Consider the following 17378-nt stretch of genomic DNA (forward strand, 5'->3'; position numbering starts at 1 on the left):
GTTGTGTAAAAAAAAAAAGTCACAGTTTGCCGCAGAGGGGAAGCGATGAATGTGATAGCAAAAAATTGGATGTTAAATTGGAAGTAAGGCCGCCAGCTAACTCCATCAGCCCTTTCCAACAAGCATTATGATCGAATGTCTATAAATGCATGAAATTTACATAATTTGATGGCAAGATTCTGGAGACCAAATTAAAAGCAAGTGGCAGTGTTAGAATAATTATAGTGTATATTACAGCAATTATTTGTAATTACAACGTAAATAATTATCCAATTATTGTAGAGTCAGTCATGCAATATCTTTTCATAAACCAAATTCAACAACCCACTCAAACTACATGCAATAGTTATCTGCTGGCAGCGAGTATTTCTAAAAAGGTAAAAAAATATTTTGTAATTCCTGCTAGAACACCCCACATCCAACGTCTTGTTAAACATGGTACTGCCTTCACCAAAGCAATCGTTCGTAGCAAAATATCTCAAGCAGAAGCAATACGAAAGAACTTAAAGCAACAAGAATGCTTAATTTGCCATTAGCTCAGTGTTTGTGATCTCTTCCTTACATACAGTGCACAGAAACATCAAAAGTATGTCGCATCTCCAAATGAGAATGCCGCGTCTCAAAGGGTTAGGATCTGATATGGCGTAACTGTACAAAATGCCGGAGTAAGGGAATATGGAAATAATAAACACTAAATATAACTAGAAAGTTAATTAATCTTGAAATAAAAACTCCACTAGTTATTAGGGAAGCTGTTACAGACTTTAAATGAGGAGAAAGAGGCTCCTGGACGCATGGTACCAGCACTGGCTATTGTTGGCTAACGTCACCTGTGTGTAGTAATGCTTTGCATACATGACAGTTCCCCTTCGGGAAATCTGGTGAAATTTTTTGCAAAATTAATGTTTATCTTGGAGCACAGGTCAGCAAAAAATGCGGAGCTCACTGAGACTCACTCAGGAAATATATTTTGCGCTTAGAGCTCACTCGTACTCAGACTTGCCAAAATTTTCTTTCACCGGACTCGGTCAGACTCAGACTCACCGAAATTTTTCTCAGCCGGACTCACTCGGAATCAAACTCACCAACATATTACTCACTCAGAATCACTTATACTTACGGCTCTGAGTCTGAGTGAATCGACTCGTGAATCCGTTAGCGTATAATTAGATTTCAACCATGGTAGATTAGATTCAACCATGGTGTCTATGCTCTTTAACACCAATATCTCGTATAACCTGTGCTCTACTTGGCGCCTTTTCATCTCGTACCTTCAAATATGAGTTACGAGTGGTTGCAATCCAGTAAGGACATCTCTGTTGAAAGGTATGACTCACACGACATATTGTTATGAACAAGTTCCTGTGAAAGAGTTTGCGGGCGGGGGGGGGGGGGGGAGGAGATCGCGCCACCTGACCCCCCCCCCCCTTCGTAACTCACACCTCTGATCAATAAATATTGAGCTGGCGTATGAACACTAGTGCTTTGAAGTATGTGTGAGTCGACGGGAGTATAAATGTGAGCCAACGTAATGCTGATAGTAATGCTGAAGTTGTGTAGATAGAACCATAAATTGGCAAAAAAGTGCGGAGCTCACTCAGCCTCACTCAAGAAATATATTTTGCATTTAGGGCTCATTCGGACTCGACTCACCAAAATTTTCCTCAACCAGACTCACACGAACTCAAACTCACCAAAGTATTACTCACCCGGACTCCTCAGACTTACACTCACAGCTCGATCTGAGTCTGAGTGAGTCGACTCATGAGTGAGTTTGCTGACCTATGTCTTGGAGACACTCTGTAATAATCAGGTCTACATAAATTTTCAGCAGAAACTACATTTTAGACACAGTTACATAAAGGTAGTTTCAGATTTTTTGCATGACCATTTTTTTCTCAATAATTATCAGATATGCTATAATTTATAACTTCATGTTAAAAGAATAAAAACAAAAAAGTATTGCTTGAAATCATCTTTCAGCAAAACAAATCATTACAAAAAAATGCCAAGCCTGCATAAAACATGCAGCACAGTCACAGCGAAAGCTGGAGGAGCAGCCTTTCTAGAGCTCATTGTAAACTCTCTCGGCGCGACTACTGCAAGTAGAGTTGCAAGGTACCCACTACACCATAAATCATCATAATTATGTGAAGTAGGGAAGTAAGCACTATGCCATTATTCATCATTCTGCGGAGAGGCGAGATACCCACTACACATATGTAAGGCCTTATGTGCATTTTGTTGATGCTGTGGCTGATGACGAAGAATTATACGGCTGAGCACTTCGTAATGGGTGGGAAGCTTTAAACCACCCCGTCGTTACACAATTCGCATTGTGTAATGCACGGTTGTTATTTTGCTCTTCTACCATGCTATATTACATTTGTTATTGTGATTTCTTGCCTGACATGACACCTGTATAGGGTCTTTTTGCATAGGAGTTTCAAGCACTGGTGTGGCTCTGTGGTAGAATACTCGACTGCTACGCAGAGGGCCTAGGTTCCAATCCCACTTGATCCTGAATATCTTTTTGTTACTATGTGCAATAACGGTTACAGACATCGGCAGCGGCGGACAACTACGCCACCAAAATTGTCTGTTGTTGTGATCTCATAACAAGCTTTCGCTGTAAAAATGCAGGTCTTATAAAAAATCACTGAACATTTTATTTTTGGCAATGTTTGTCCTCACATGTATTTCTTGTGGTTTGGTGAAATTCAAACGGTCTTCAAATGTCAGAATATTTTTTCTACATTTTAGGAATGCATTTCTTTAGGCCTAATTTTTAAAACTCACAATTAAATAATTGGGGAAGGTTAAGTTTCTGACGTGCACTTTTAGCATGAAATGACTTCACTAATCATATAAAAAGCATGTATTTAAGCAGCAAATAGTTTTACTCAGTACAAAGATCACATTTACACAACACACACAGTATGAAAAGAAAACGTAAATGTGACCTCAAAATGTCACATAGTGCAAGGAGCGGCATGCAAGCATACTACAATGACACAATGCTGTCAACTGATGACATGAGCGCATGGAAACAAGGGAGGACTCTTGGCAACAGTCCTGAGGCACTGATAATGGCGAGCACGTGTTCAGTAGCTCTACTGCATATGTATCTTGTGCTGATCAGGATGCTCAGCATGGGTATAGATTATGACTAGAACATGCAATATGCGGGCCTTGAGAAACTTGAGAAAGAGTATGTTATGTTTGAAACAACTGTGATGACAGTGAGGTAAAAGCAATCACAATGGCAGCAACACAGCAGCCCTATCACCTCATGTTCATGCAAGGTAAAACTAGAAACTGAAGTTCACAAAAAATGTTAAGGGAAGCAGTTGTCACTGCTCTTTGATCACCAGCTTCAGACAGCACCTGCCCTTCAGCAGTCCACATCCATGTTGAGGAATGCCAGATGGCTCTGTTATGGTAAAAAACAATGAATTATAAGGTGACTTTTTTGAGCTCTTAACCTGCACACATTCTTATATTCTACTGTTCAACCATGAGAGGACACTTTTACCAAATACGAAACTAAAAAAACGGCAACGCTGTCCATTATTTGTGTCAATGAACAGTGTGAATCGTGTGGCACATTTTGCATTCGTATTCAGAGTGGATCACCACATCTGACAACATTGTGGTCAGTGTCTTCTCTTACATGCACATGCAGACGCAATTGTTTGCAATGTAACCTCTTGAATTAATTAATACCTCAGTTTATTAAACATCAGTTTATATCAGAAGATACAACAACTTGTTGCTGCTTCTTTGTAAATAAAACATGACCTCACATAATGAAGCAATACTGCTTGCCTCATTCCCTTGGCAACCCTCTACATGCTCTATTAGACCTGTTATGTGCTTAAGAAGTGGCAAACTGCCATGTAACAGGATGCTTCACACCACTCCACATCTCTCTTACAATCTTGGGGTGCAGTGGCTTGCCCAGCAGTTGACTACAACCTGAAATAGTTTGGAGGGACATACAGGCGGATATATTGGCTTTTTTGCCTAGTTAGGGTTGTGTGAATATAAGATGACCACAGCCATTACCAAATTAATTGACTGTCACTCACTCAGAAGCTATATCGATACCTGCATTAACTTGTGTTGAACACTATTCCTACATCTTTATGGTTTAGCTAAAGATTACTAGTGATTTGAGGCCATAACCTTGATTTAGCCATTCACCAACATTTGTAAAAGTGACCCAATCAATAATCAATGTACCCTTGCCAGCTAAGAAAAGGCTTTTAAATCCATACCTTACACTGCATTTCTTATTCTCTGGAAATGTGTATAAATAAAGCATGCTTTTCGTTATTAAAAACGAAAATGTTATTGTTATGCTTAAAAGATTCTGTGAAAATATGAAGAAAAATGACTAGATTCTCTTGAGCTACGGTGCTGGTGTGGGGTTGTCAGGATTTGCTGGACTGCAAAATGAAGCAATATCTCAGTCATAAACAAGATTAATCCTATTTACATGAAGGTTTGGGCGAGTTGATACTCCTTTGCACAAAACATTAATAGTGTGAAAAAATTAAACGAAGGAAGAAGTGAAGGGATGCAGACAAGTGCTTGTCTGTGTCCCCGCACTTTTTCCTTCATTTAATTTTTTTTCGCATTGTTAATGTCTTGTGCAGAAATTAATCCTAAATGTTTTTTCAAAGCAAAGGCCACGAAACTAAGCCTCCGTTATTTTGGTCACATCATGAGGGCTGCCGGTTAAGTGGAACAAAAACGTATGCTAGCCAGTGTGGAAGGTAAGAGAGAACAAGTTTGCCCTTGCATGAGATGTTTAGATCTTCAGGCCACAGGGAAATATCTAGATGAGCATAAAGAACTTGTATTAGGCAGATCTCCCTGGTGCTCATATACCCCCGGTACCACCAGGAGTCATCAGTGACTTGATGGTACCTAACAACAAAAACATTTTGGTGTTTATCCTTATACTAAGAACCTCGATAGCTAAACAATGCAGTCTTTTATTATACCATGAAACTGAACAGTCCACATACAGGTGGACATGGCTCTATTTATTGTATTTGTTATTGCCATGTTCCAATTTGTGGGGGTGCTATCACCCCCTGTAAAGTCGTTTGCGCTTCATGTCACACGTGCGTCTCACGGATGAGACGCACGTGCGATCAGTTGCAGTTGGGTTTAACATCCGCCGAACGTTGCAGTTGCAGTTAGGTTTAACATCCGCCGAATGTTGCAGTTGCAGTTAGGATTAACATCCGCCGAATCTACCAGCTGCAGTTAGGTTTAACGGCCGCCAAACGAGAGGTTGCGCTGTGATCGCGCAGTGTAAGATGGCGCGGTGGCGCCACCCTGTCATCGAGGATAGACCAAGGTACAGAAAACAGCAGCGGGTCTTTAGGGTATGGCGGCGTGCGCAGATGGACGTCTCCCGTGGTGGGTCCATGTGGTTGATATCGTAGCTCGTTTCCCGTGGACCCCTCGTGGTGAGTCGAATGTCGGCGACGCAGCATTTACGGTACATTGTGCATGTTATGTTTTCTGTGTATTGTATAGGCATTGTACAAGGTTACTTAGCGTGTTACTAGTTGTGTATTAGATTCGGCCGGCGAGCTCGTTGATGTAAAAAAGAGGTTAATAAATTTACATGTGTTGTTGTTGCACGATTGTGTGACTGTGTCTGTTTGTTCCGAGAGCAGCATTCTCCTTCAGACCCCACACTGGCTGCCCAACGTGGAGCTCTTGGAGCATCGGACGACAGTTTTCGTGGGCCGGGGCAACCTTTGTGCGAGCCGGATTAGAGTAGGCCTAAGGGGGAATTTTCATCGCTAACATCGGCGACGTGCTTTCTTGAGAGTGAGGAGATTGGTTGCTGTGGCGTGTTTGAACTTGTCGGCACACTACGAATTTTTTTTTCTGTTCACAAGTGGTTAATTTTTTTAAGAACGTCGTTGAGTTTTCGGTGCGAGAGCCACATGGTCTGCATCCTGGAAGAGCGAGGCATAGAGCACGTGGATTGTAGGCAAGCCCGAAGCGAGTGAGTACGGAAGCCTCGTAGGTGGTCCGAGTTTTCTGTAAATAGTTTCTTCTGTCTCTGACTCTGGGAGTCACGGCTTTTGTAGCCGGGTGACCAGGGGTCACGGGTGTTGATGCTGCTGGTATTGCGGCTCGATGTCAATCGCTCGTTAAGGTGCTGTGTGCGCTACGAGTGGCGTAGGGCCACCTGACAGAGCTGCTGCCTCTTCTGTGCTTATGCTGGGGGCTGGTTGGATGCTGGCTGTTGTCGAGCGACTCGTAAGGCCTAAGGCTCTGCAGAGCTGCCTGTCACACGTGGGACACAACCTGTTGGATTGTGGTGTTGAGGTGTTGCACTCTGCTTCTCTCATTCTATCTTGCGATGCATGAACTAAGAAAAGTGACCTTTGTTTATTTGAACTGGGCATCTCAGTCGCCGCCGATGTTTGCTAGCCATACTGACCATTGTACCACGTGGGTGATGTGCCCATAGCTCCCTTTCCTTTGTCCTAGTGCACCGTTCTATCGAGAGTGTTTTGAGTGTACGCTGCGGGAATGATGTAACCCGCAGCTAATCGTCTTCTGCACATCACCTTCGCCGCTGGCCAGGAATGCGGTCGAGACATTTCGAGTAGTGGACGTGCCTGTGACCTGTGCAGCTGCCTTCAAATCGGCTCCCTTGTGAGTGCTGCTCACAACCAGAAGACGTGTCGGCACGAGCGACGCTTTCTCGTGTCGACTGCCATGTTGCATTGTGGGTCCGGGACTGAGGTCATGTCGTCGAGCTACTGCGTCGATGTCGACCAGTGGCTGTGTCGTGGTGCACGGACATTCTTTAGGAACATTTACGCCACATGTGTTGTCTTCGTTTTTAGAGCTTGTGTAGCTGTTTGTTTTAAGTTTTTTTGCCGGGATGTGTTGATTTAAGGTTGGAGGGATGTGGGTGTGCTATCACCCTCTGTAAAGTCGTTTGTGCCTCATGGCGCACGTGTGTCTCGCGGATTAGCCGCAGGATTAGCCGCAGTTAGGTTTAAAAGCCGCCGAACGAGAGATGGCGCTGTGATCACGCGATGTAAGGTGGCAATGCCCTGTCGACGAAGATAGACTGGCGTACAAAAAACAGCAGCGGGTCTTTGGGGTTTGGCGGCGTGCGCAGATGGACGTCTCCCAAGGTGGGTCCATGGGGACAATACCACGGCTCGTTTCCCGTGGACCCCTCATGGGGAGTCGAACATCGGCAAAGCCACATTTGTGGTACATTGTGTGTGTTATGTTTTCTGTGTATTGTATTGGCATTAGGTTACTTAGCGTGCTACTAGTTGTGTATTAAATTCGGCTGGCGAGCTCGTTGATGTAAAAGCAGTTAATAAATGTACACGTGGTTGTTGCCCAACGGCGTGACTATCTCCTTTAGGCACCATGTGCAGTAAACAATATGTTCATGCAAATGAAGTGCCGGACGTACAGAATCCTGGTTTATTTCTCTCTCAAAAAAAAGGCAATCCAGTTGCACTGCAATATAGCTATCAATACACCAGTCGTCAGGCTAAGCCCAAATGCTTCTGTAGCACACTGCTGACATTCAGAGATGCCTCTCACGCATATGAAAGTGCTTGTTGCATGTTTTGATTACAGAATTGACATAGTACCATGACACATCAGTGTGTATAAAAACTGTGCTACATGAACGCCGATGCAACAGGAGTCATAACACGCCCTACATGCCCGTTAACGGCGTTTAAACAGCCAATATCATCTTCTGTCTCTCGGTGCCACGAGTTTCCAAATCAATTCCTGTGCATGTGTTACAAACTCCTCTTGCAAGCATAAATCACCCCCACTCCTCACTATCTGTCACCACGAGTTCACAGATTGTACGAATTTCGTGGCACACACTACAACTATGAGTCTTTAGTGCTACTACCATGTGGGTTGTTTTCGCTACTCAAAGACTCCCAATGTGCGGATTTGGCATGCTATGGCTTCATTAAATGCAGAATGCAATGCAAATTTTTTTGTATAAATAAATCAATTAGTGTTAATCGGGTTAAAATGGGAGTAGGTTGCATTCGTGCTGACATATTGCAGAACCCTAAAATGCTATTCATGAAACCCCCAACTTACACGGAACCCAGTTTGAGGACCCTTGCTCTAGACAGTGATCGCTTGAATTTGCTGAGGTTTCTGTTCTTGTTGAATGGTTGGCATTGCAGGGATTTGCACCATACCCACTCTCTGAACATGTGAAAATTTTGCACCCAATCTATCATGCCATCATGTGCAGCTGTGCCTACCCAATGCACCATTCCTCATAGTATGACTAAGCTACCTGCGTGCCATGTCTAAGGGGGCAGGGGCGATCGCAGCTATACTCCACCTCAAAAGCTGGTTCCAGCAAGGTAGAAGCTATAAGGTGTTATCAAGCCACATGCTCGAATAGCAAAACATAGTTCTATATGTAACTGTCTTATAATTGGCAAGAATGAGACACTTGCATTAGTTTGGTACAAGTTAGATCAAAACAATACGTGATACATTAATCCCACGTTGCATGTATGTTGTATGCCTTCAATAATTGTGTTGGTTACCACCAGTATTTGTGGTTAAGAAGCAAAATGGCACAGCCCATGCATATGCGGCCGCCCGCTTCGACCTGAACTCATGCTTGCTACTTGCCCACTGTACTGACAGCAATGAATAAACAGTGAAATTGGTTATCGCTTTACATCATTTCACGCTGAGGACAAAGCATCAGTTAATTTTTGTTCTCATCTGTTGTTTGTTCAGCCATGCCTGCTAAGCCTTGTCTCCAAGAACTCAAGAGTGGATCTTAGAAACACTGCAAAATAGTCACAAATACATTGCTGTCAAAGCATTAGGATGCAAATATAAAGCCAATACAAGCGTCAGTTTAGAACTTATGGGTTACACAGCACACGACAACGACTTGATAAATTCGAGGTAGAAGGCCTATGTTTTGAGTGATGCCACCCTCTTTTTTTTTTTCTTTTTTTTAAATGGTGCTGCCATCTGCTTGCATTACTTGCCCAACGCGTGTGTGCAGATACCATGGAGACACTGAGCAGACAACACGGTGCAGATGAATACATCTTGTGGGATCTTTGCTCCCCCTATTGGCTAAGCAGCCCTGCAGCATCCACAGTGCCGCAACAAACGTGTGACTATAGGTATTGATTGGGTGCCAAATTGGATTAAAGCTTGTTCATATCGGGAACCTTGGTACGCCTCATTCACAGAGAAGAAGCAGCAAGAAACAGCTACCTCTACAGTACATACCTAAGGCAAAGCTACATTGCCAAGCTATAGTGAAGGTGCTTCAAATCACTTGTCCAAAGGATGCCACTGAATCAGGGGACTACTAAGCCTTCTATGGTGCCTTCGTACTGCCTTTTGCAGCTTTGAGGCACAACCAACACAAAAATGCTGTTAAGTCAGCAAAGCCTGACTAAAAGCCAGTGCAATGCAAATGGATGGGTCAGAAACATTTTTTTTGTTTTGTTTCTCATTTGGCACTAGAAAGAGTGAAACCTAAAGACAGCATTTATCTAGAAAAACTATAGTCTGTCTAAAGACATAATGGATGACCAAGTTTGCAAAAAGTATCTCTGAGGATGTAGATGCGGTCACTGCCCAAATCAAGGTGAAGAACACAGAGACGTTTCGGGACCCATACGGGTTCCTTGTTCACACAGTGTGAGTGTGAGTGTGAACAAGGAACCCGTATGGGTCCTGAAACGTCTCTGTGTTCTTCACCTTGACTTGGTCATGGACCGCATCTACATCCTCATCATGATACCTGACCAGATGAACTTTCGTCGAACTCTTGACTACGTAAAAAAGTATCACTTTATAGCACTTTATAGCAGGTTAAAAGAGATCTCTTTATAACGCTCATATTTATTTTATCTATTTAGAGCAGCATATCTTTTATTAAAATGTATGGAAAATCAACAAGTCTAAAGCAATTCATAATATGACACCTGGTTTGAGCACCATGTTCGTGAATTATATCATTAGCCATGGTAGTGTGTACTCCAGAGGGGTCACTATCTGCATGTACAGGTGGCATGCAATGTTTGGTTCTTCTAACATTCTTAAAAGAGTATTCAAGAAAATGAAACTGCACCATAAAGCAACCAATATGTCACTTAGTTTAAGGTTACAATAACCTATGGAAAAAAACTTATTCTTTTAGGCAAGGAATGCCAACCTGAGATCTTTGAAGGCGCTCCCCAATGTCCTCCTCATCATCACTGTCTCCAATTGTGTCATCCAGTGGCAGCCCTGCCTGGCTCTTTTTGACTGGAGAGGCCCGTTTGCCAGTTGATGACCAGAACTTGAGCTCTCGTCCTCTTTCAGACTGCTGCTTCACAAAGTTTATAAACACCTAAATATAAAAAGAACAAAGCACAGGGAGTTGATCAAAATAGTGGAAAGAGTACTGATCTCTCAACATCAGTGTAATATCCATCATCATTCGATACTATTGCTATTGTAACGCTCATCACAATTAATGAAAACCTTTACAACATGCCATTTTATTCTACAAGAGAAAGAGAAAGACAAATGAGATGGGAAAGGTGGGAGGTTAACTGGAAGAGAAGCTTCTGGCTTGCAGGCCTGCAATGTTGAAAGAAAATGGGGAAAAAAAAAGGACGATTCTTATGAACTGTTGCTTTTACAGTGAAGCTCTTCGTGCAACACGTTTTACTCTTGCTAAAAACAGCAGCATAGATATGAGAGCACGAGAACAGCCAGTTACATTTTCACAGAAAATTTGCTACACAACTCTAGATTCTAATTATTCATTAATTTTATCCAGATAAGCATTTGAGCAGAAATTTTTGGTGGGGCAAATCATTTCATTGCACCTTGTAGGAATAGTCTGTTCTTTTACAAAAGATGTTTAAAAGAATTTTGCGAGATCTGAATCGTTAACAAGCGACCACTTTAGATAGTAAACACTTTATCATCATTGCTCGATTTATCACGTGTTGACTTGCTTCGTGCGCCCAGACATATCTGTAGGTGGGTGAAACACCTTCCTTGCTTGTTTACTATCTTGCAATTTACTGCACTTGTTATTGAATAAGTTATGTTTGCTTTAACTGTTAAAGATTTCTGTGAGTAGTTCTGAGAAAATGCATAACATTGTAGAACTCGCTGTCGGGCTAGTTGGTACATGTCTGAATTAAATAGACAACTTCGCGCCAAATTCACATTCACACAGAAGAAGAAACACAAGACAGGACGGGCGCTCGTTCTGTCTTGTGAGCGCCCGTCCTGTCTTGTGTTTCTTCTTCTGTGTGAATGTGAATTTGGCGCGAAGTTGACTATTTAATTCACGCATAACACTGTGTCTAATCCCCAAATGCCATCAAAGCTTTATAAGTCAGTATTGCTACAAATTACACAATAAATAGTGTACATATTATAATATTAGCAAGAGCAATGACAACTATAACAGCCAGGATAAGTGAAGTAGGAATGTTTAAGGCTCTAGTTCCACATTAAAAATGTCTTATATGTTAAAATTATAACTGAACATTATTTATGCATCTCTGTCTCAGATATGTATCATACTAATTTTTTACAGCACCAATTATAAAAATTTAAATAACCTGAGTATGTGCATTCATTATGCATGTGCTATCATCTCAGCATACACAACATTATGCGTGCACACTCATTTCTGCATGGTGGCCAACCACGATCACGTTGTCAATTGCAGTTTTATCAGCAGCAATTGCAGTACAGAGTAGTTTCATTTCGACATGGTCTGTGCTGGCTGTGTGCCTTCAGAACCAAATGGTCACAATCCATGATAGCATCATCTGCAGTGGTTGCAGCAAGCTGTAGTTTCAATTTGACTCAGTGCTACATGAGTGAAATGTCAGAAATATGGAGCCTTTTATGGGGGAGGCATGTGCATGAGTAGGGACACTTGCTTGGAATCTTATGGTAATTAAATTAACGAGGCTGCTGTCACGTATGCAGAAGAAAACACGAAAATATTTCACTCGATGACTGCCAACACATGCTTTCACAATGCTAGCGTAATGAACAGCTTAAACAAAAGTGAACAAACAATTTGTGCTGCCTCTCGCTTTTTTTGTTAGATAATGCCAGCTACAAAATCTGGGGTTGTCAGCAGAGAGAGTGCACGCTAAGTGGTCAGTCGTCTGAGCTTGTTCAAACTTTGGAACCACCAGATTATACTTGCAAGATAGGATAGAGCAGGCACACTAGCTTTTATGACCATTGCTGTGCAGGGAAATGGACGTAAGATGAAACTCTTCACCTGCATTTCCCCCCTTGACGTGCATGCCTACTTCCACTCCCCATTTCCTGCCTGGGTGTGCTCACAGCCTCCTTCCACCCATACCACACACTCCCGCTTCAAACCCTCCTACACCTTCCAGTGCTTGCACGTGTGAGGACATCTCGTTTACCTTGATCCCACACTGTGGGGTTTGATACCGTGCATTGGGTACGATAGGATCTTTTCACATTTGGACTTCATACGAGCTACCACACCAATTTTGACAGCAAGTTTTCATTAGGAGAGTCCCTATAATTGCTAGGAGAGTCCCTATAATTGCTATCGTAATAAAATAATATAGACAGAATGCAAGCACACCGTCCCGCATGCGCCACCCAACTCATGCAAGATGTGGTTTTGTGGAGGCAATTACAGACAAAAATGTTCCCACATCACATGTTATATCACACATATCACACAATGCATTTCACACTATACCCATAAATTTGTCACAACTCCTATGCACTGGCCAGTTTAACATTCCACAAGGGTGTATTAACAAAATCAATATTGCGCCAACCACACCCAAACACATAACAGTAGGAAGCTATATGCTGTCTAGGGTCGATGTGCCGGACCAGCTTGCTGGTCAGGAGAGTGTGCCAGGCAACTGTGGCTCATGGGTTATGTAATAAGGGCTCCACCCATGAACAAGCCTTCTGGCTGGGAATACACTAGTGCACCAATAATGTCTCTCTCTCTGTCTCTCTTGTATTATGCACATTTTACAGCTGATGATTGAGGATGCCATTAACAATATCAGAAAGATGTTTTTATGACCAGACATGTAGTCCACTTGGACAAAAGTAAGACACAGAAAGACACACTTACATTGTCTAAAGTGTTTTGGCACACAGAATACTCCTCTATTGGGAGTTCTACAAGGGCTTGTTCCATCTGGCAGAATACATAAGCCAGGGATATGTTCTCTGACTTCAATTCATACTGAAGCATGTTGAAATGCTGCTCCTGCAATCAAGACAATGGTGTGACAAGTTACTAACATCAACAAAAACTTTGAAAGTACCTAAGTAATTCTTATGATGTGTAAATGTGAGAGCACTAATTATCACTGAATGTGGTACCTGAAGTGCGCTGCTTCCTTGACAATGTGAAAGGCAGAGCAAGCAGCTCCATCACCATCTAATGAATTGCCCGCCAGGCAGAACTCAACCACGTACACAGCCATTCATCAATGTCATTGTTGCAATGGTGGCACAATCTTGATGGCACATTGGTTAGTGCACTCAACTACGAAGTGGTAGTAGTGGTGATGGCAGGGAAGTTTGAATCCTCACTCTGGCATTTTTCTACCAGAGCTTTCTGCCATGCTTTATGATGATGGCGAGGTCGTACAATGGGCTAAGTAATGCTCTCACATTAATGCTACTACATCACTTCTGTGAATGCTACTGCCACCATCACAGGAAACCTTATACGGCACTAAAACACTTGTATGCTCAATAAAGAACTTTCTACAAGAACACAGAAAAAGGATGTATATAATTCGGGGAAACTTGGCATTTGATAATGCTAGCAGTAAAACTAGTGATAGGACCAAATATTTATATCCTACTTACTACGTACTATATTTTCATATGATAAAGTTAATGATATTTTAAATAATCACTGAACATTCGTGCTGCTGAACACAATTCTATGCATGAAAATGTTTTTATCAGATGTGAAGATTGCTTCATGAGGGGGCACTCTCTTTATTTACAGCATTCTGCTACAGCCATGTGTATGGTAAGCTTTCAGCATATACAAGCTTGGCGGGTTTCTAGAAAAACTACTAGTAAAGGCAACTTTTCATACCTATTTGTAAAAGTAGCACTCTGACCTGTGTTTGTGTGCCACCTGATGTGATGACTGCTGTTGTTCATATTTTACTAGTATTGTATATGCAAAAATACACGCATGATGGTGAACAGCCCTACCTCCTTGAAATAATATACTGGCTACACCACTTATCGGTCTAACCTCACACACCACTGAGGAGCGACACCATTGATTCCTCTGCCAGCATACCTGATCATGCCATCATTCTTGATCATGCCATCATCATGGCACGTCTGGTATTCGCCATGGTTCCTGCTGTGCAACAGCAGTTGTCTCGTGCACTCAACCAATTTTGCAGAACCGCAGCAAAAGCTTCACCTACACAGATCACCACGGTGCATTCTACCTGAAAGTTTGTTCTCTTTCAGCTTTTCACATGCTTCATGGCTGCTGTGATGAGAACTTAGATGGCACAGCGTAAAACCATAAAAGTGGTTGTCAGCTGTGAAGTTCAACAAAAGTTCTGTTTTTGTTGTTACTGAAATTCATTTTTTCAGACTGCGCAATTACTTACCCAGACATTTTTATAGATTTCTTCCACGTAATAAAATGAATTGTGAAAACTGTAAGTTGTATCAAAAATAAAACTTCAATATAATTATATCCGGATATAACAAAGTAAAGTGAAAATTAAATCAATTTCATTATATCCAGGCTTAACAGCATATTTTTAGTATCTCATACAAGACTAAAATTAATAATTGTTGGTATTTTACATCCCAACGTGACAATATGATTATGAGAGGCACTGTAGTAGACGGCTCCGGAAATTATGACCATGAAGTTCTTTAACGTGTACCTAAGTCTAAGCACACAGGCCTCTAGCCTCTAGCATTCCAGCTCCATAGAAATGTGGCCGCCGTGGCTCAGATTCGACCCCGCGGCCTTCGGGTCAGCAGTCAAGCACCACAAACACTAGACCACCGTGGCGGGTTCTCTCATACACAAACCTTGAGCATGGCATTATGGAAGACTCTGTGGAACCATGCAGCAATGGCATCATGGGATGTTCCTCTTGTTCTGACGGTAATACAGTAGCCTTCCCCAAAACGATTCTTCAGGTGTTGAATGCTGCCCAAACACTTGAAGTGGCCATTCACCATGATAGCCAGCCTTGTGCACAGGGCTTCACACTCTTCCATGCTGCATGAGAGAAACTTGTAACCATTTAAAAGAAACAGAAAAATAAAATGCTACTCAAATACCATGGAAGAGAATGTAAACACGGTTTTAGTCCATTCATGGCTTGCTAAGTAAATCTAATAATAAGAAAAACTAGCTCAGCAACTCTTCGGTAGTAGCACTTAGGACCATGGATGACACTGACACTCAAGTCACACATGTAACAGCGGCACAAAACTGGCACTGTCTTATTTGTAGGGGTGTGCGAATATTCGAACTTTCGAATATTTTTCTAATAGTGTTTGCTATTCAATTTGCACCAAAATTTTACTCTTCGAAGTATTCGAACTTCTGGAAAATAAATATAACGGTTTCATTCGCTTAAAATCAAATCACAGTGCTTCTAAATGATGCGTACAAAACCAATTCTCTTAGTGAACTTCAAACTATCTAAAGGTTAACGGCCCTCACCACCTCCTGACACTATTTTAGACAAGGTAGCTTGAGCACTGCACACAGACTAGAAAGAGTGCAGCAAAGCGCAGCATCTGCTTATGCCGTACTTAATCGAATGTAACGCACATCCAATTTTCAAGAGTTCTAAAAAGATGCATCTGTGCGTAATGTTACAAGATCTTTTAAAACTATGGCATACCGCTATGTTGATGATCAGGAGAAAAAAAAAAGGCAAACACAATGCACCCTCATAGCAAGTGTAACTTATTCTGCTGGCAGTTCCTTTCCTTCAGTGATCCAGTTTTGCTGGCTTTAAGGTCGCTTCTGGATACGCCTCGATCGTGTGCCATTTCGAGGACTGTTACCTTGACAAACTCTGTCTACACGGAGCTGCTTGAGAAAGCCTGCAAGCTTGTCATCGAGATCCGGGTATTTTCTCATTTACGGCCCGTAGAAACTTTCTGGTCGACATGCAGCTGAAGATTTCATTCCTTTGTTTGCACCACTCACAGACACAGGTTGCGGGCATGCAGAATAGATGCGACGTAGCTGTCCTCAGCGTGCAAAATAACTTTTCTTTAATATGAGCGTTCATATTGAAAGGGCATGTCACCATTTCCACTTCGCTGGGAACAAATTTGAGGCAGACAGACTGTTGTCGAGCATGAAATGAGCCTGTCCAGACTAGCTTTAAATGCATTCCGTCATCATTTTGTGACGGTGATGTCACTATAATCTGCCACTGGCGGTTGGCTGTTGCTAATGCCGAGAACGTGGTTTCGGTTTCGTACTCGATTGACTTGTTTTGCGAAACATACTTTCCAAATAATGTCTTGGCGCCGCAAAATCGGCCTGCGATATAAAATTCATTAGTACCACGCTGAAAACGGCGAAATATAATGTTATCCAGGCTCGTGACAATACTACACATTATGTCACCTGCATAACTATGCGACAGCCAGCAGTACAGTTTCGATTTCATGCAGTGGACAGTGCGCTACCGTGCAAAAGGAATTGTTTTCTTTCGAAAAATATTCAAGTTGATTTGCACTCAAACTTTAATATTCTAATTCACTTCGCGCCCAAAATTTTGCTATTCACACAGCTCTACTTATTTGTTTTGTGTACATATACACCGCTGTCACATTCATTGTAAACCACTCCTGCTGTAGTCCTAATGGCATGAACAAATAATAAAATTAATAACATGTTTACACAGGGTACAACAGTGCAAGCTCCCAAATGCACAATCTCCAAATGTTAGAAATAAGTACGAATCACCTTCTACCAATTTCTCCTCGGTGTGTGATAATATCTTCACTATATGCGATTCTGAGCAATGCAATCTATTGTAGTAAAACTGAGAAGATGTTTTCATGCTGTCATGAGTAATGGAGTGAATAAGATGTCATGCAATGGCAGACAAATAAAAAAAGCAACAACACACTTAATTAACAATTGCATATAGGATAGTTGTTGCAAGAAAGCCAACATACGGAAGAGAGCAACAAGTGGCTTAATGAGTGAAAACTTCTATGATATTCATAAAAATTTTAAAGCCAAGCATTCAGCCTTCGACCAAGAATATTGGCACAGTGTA

The 17378-nt window shown here is 42.0% G+C and overlaps 1 protein-coding gene across 2 annotated transcripts in view; it reads right to left on the reverse strand.

Annotated features, from left to right (window-relative positions):
* Nucleotides 1-2624: 2624 nt before the first annotated feature.
* Nucleotides 2625-17378, reverse strand: part of LOC119402036 (ATP-binding cassette sub-family A member 2) — a 184378-nt gene continuing 169624 nt past the window's right edge. For both annotated transcript variants that reach the window (XM_049417659.1, XM_037669109.2), the window contains 4 exons: nt 15151-15343; nt 13190-13327; nt 10247-10423; nt 2625-3433 (listed from right to left, as the gene is read on the reverse strand). In XM_049417659.1, coding sequence (XP_049273616.1) covers nt 3395-3433; nt 10247-10423; nt 13190-13327; nt 15151-15343 — 547 coding nt within the window. In that variant the 3' untranslated portion in view covers nt 2625-3394. The remainder of the gene's footprint in view (nt 3434-10246; nt 10424-13189; nt 13328-15150; nt 15344-17378) is intronic.

The sequence above is a fragment of the Rhipicephalus sanguineus genome, chromosome 1 (assembly GCF_013339695.2).
Source record: "Rhipicephalus sanguineus isolate Rsan-2018 chromosome 1, BIME_Rsan_1.4, whole genome shotgun sequence".
NCBI classification, from domain to species: domain Eukaryota; kingdom Metazoa; phylum Arthropoda; class Arachnida; order Ixodida; family Ixodidae; genus Rhipicephalus; species Rhipicephalus sanguineus.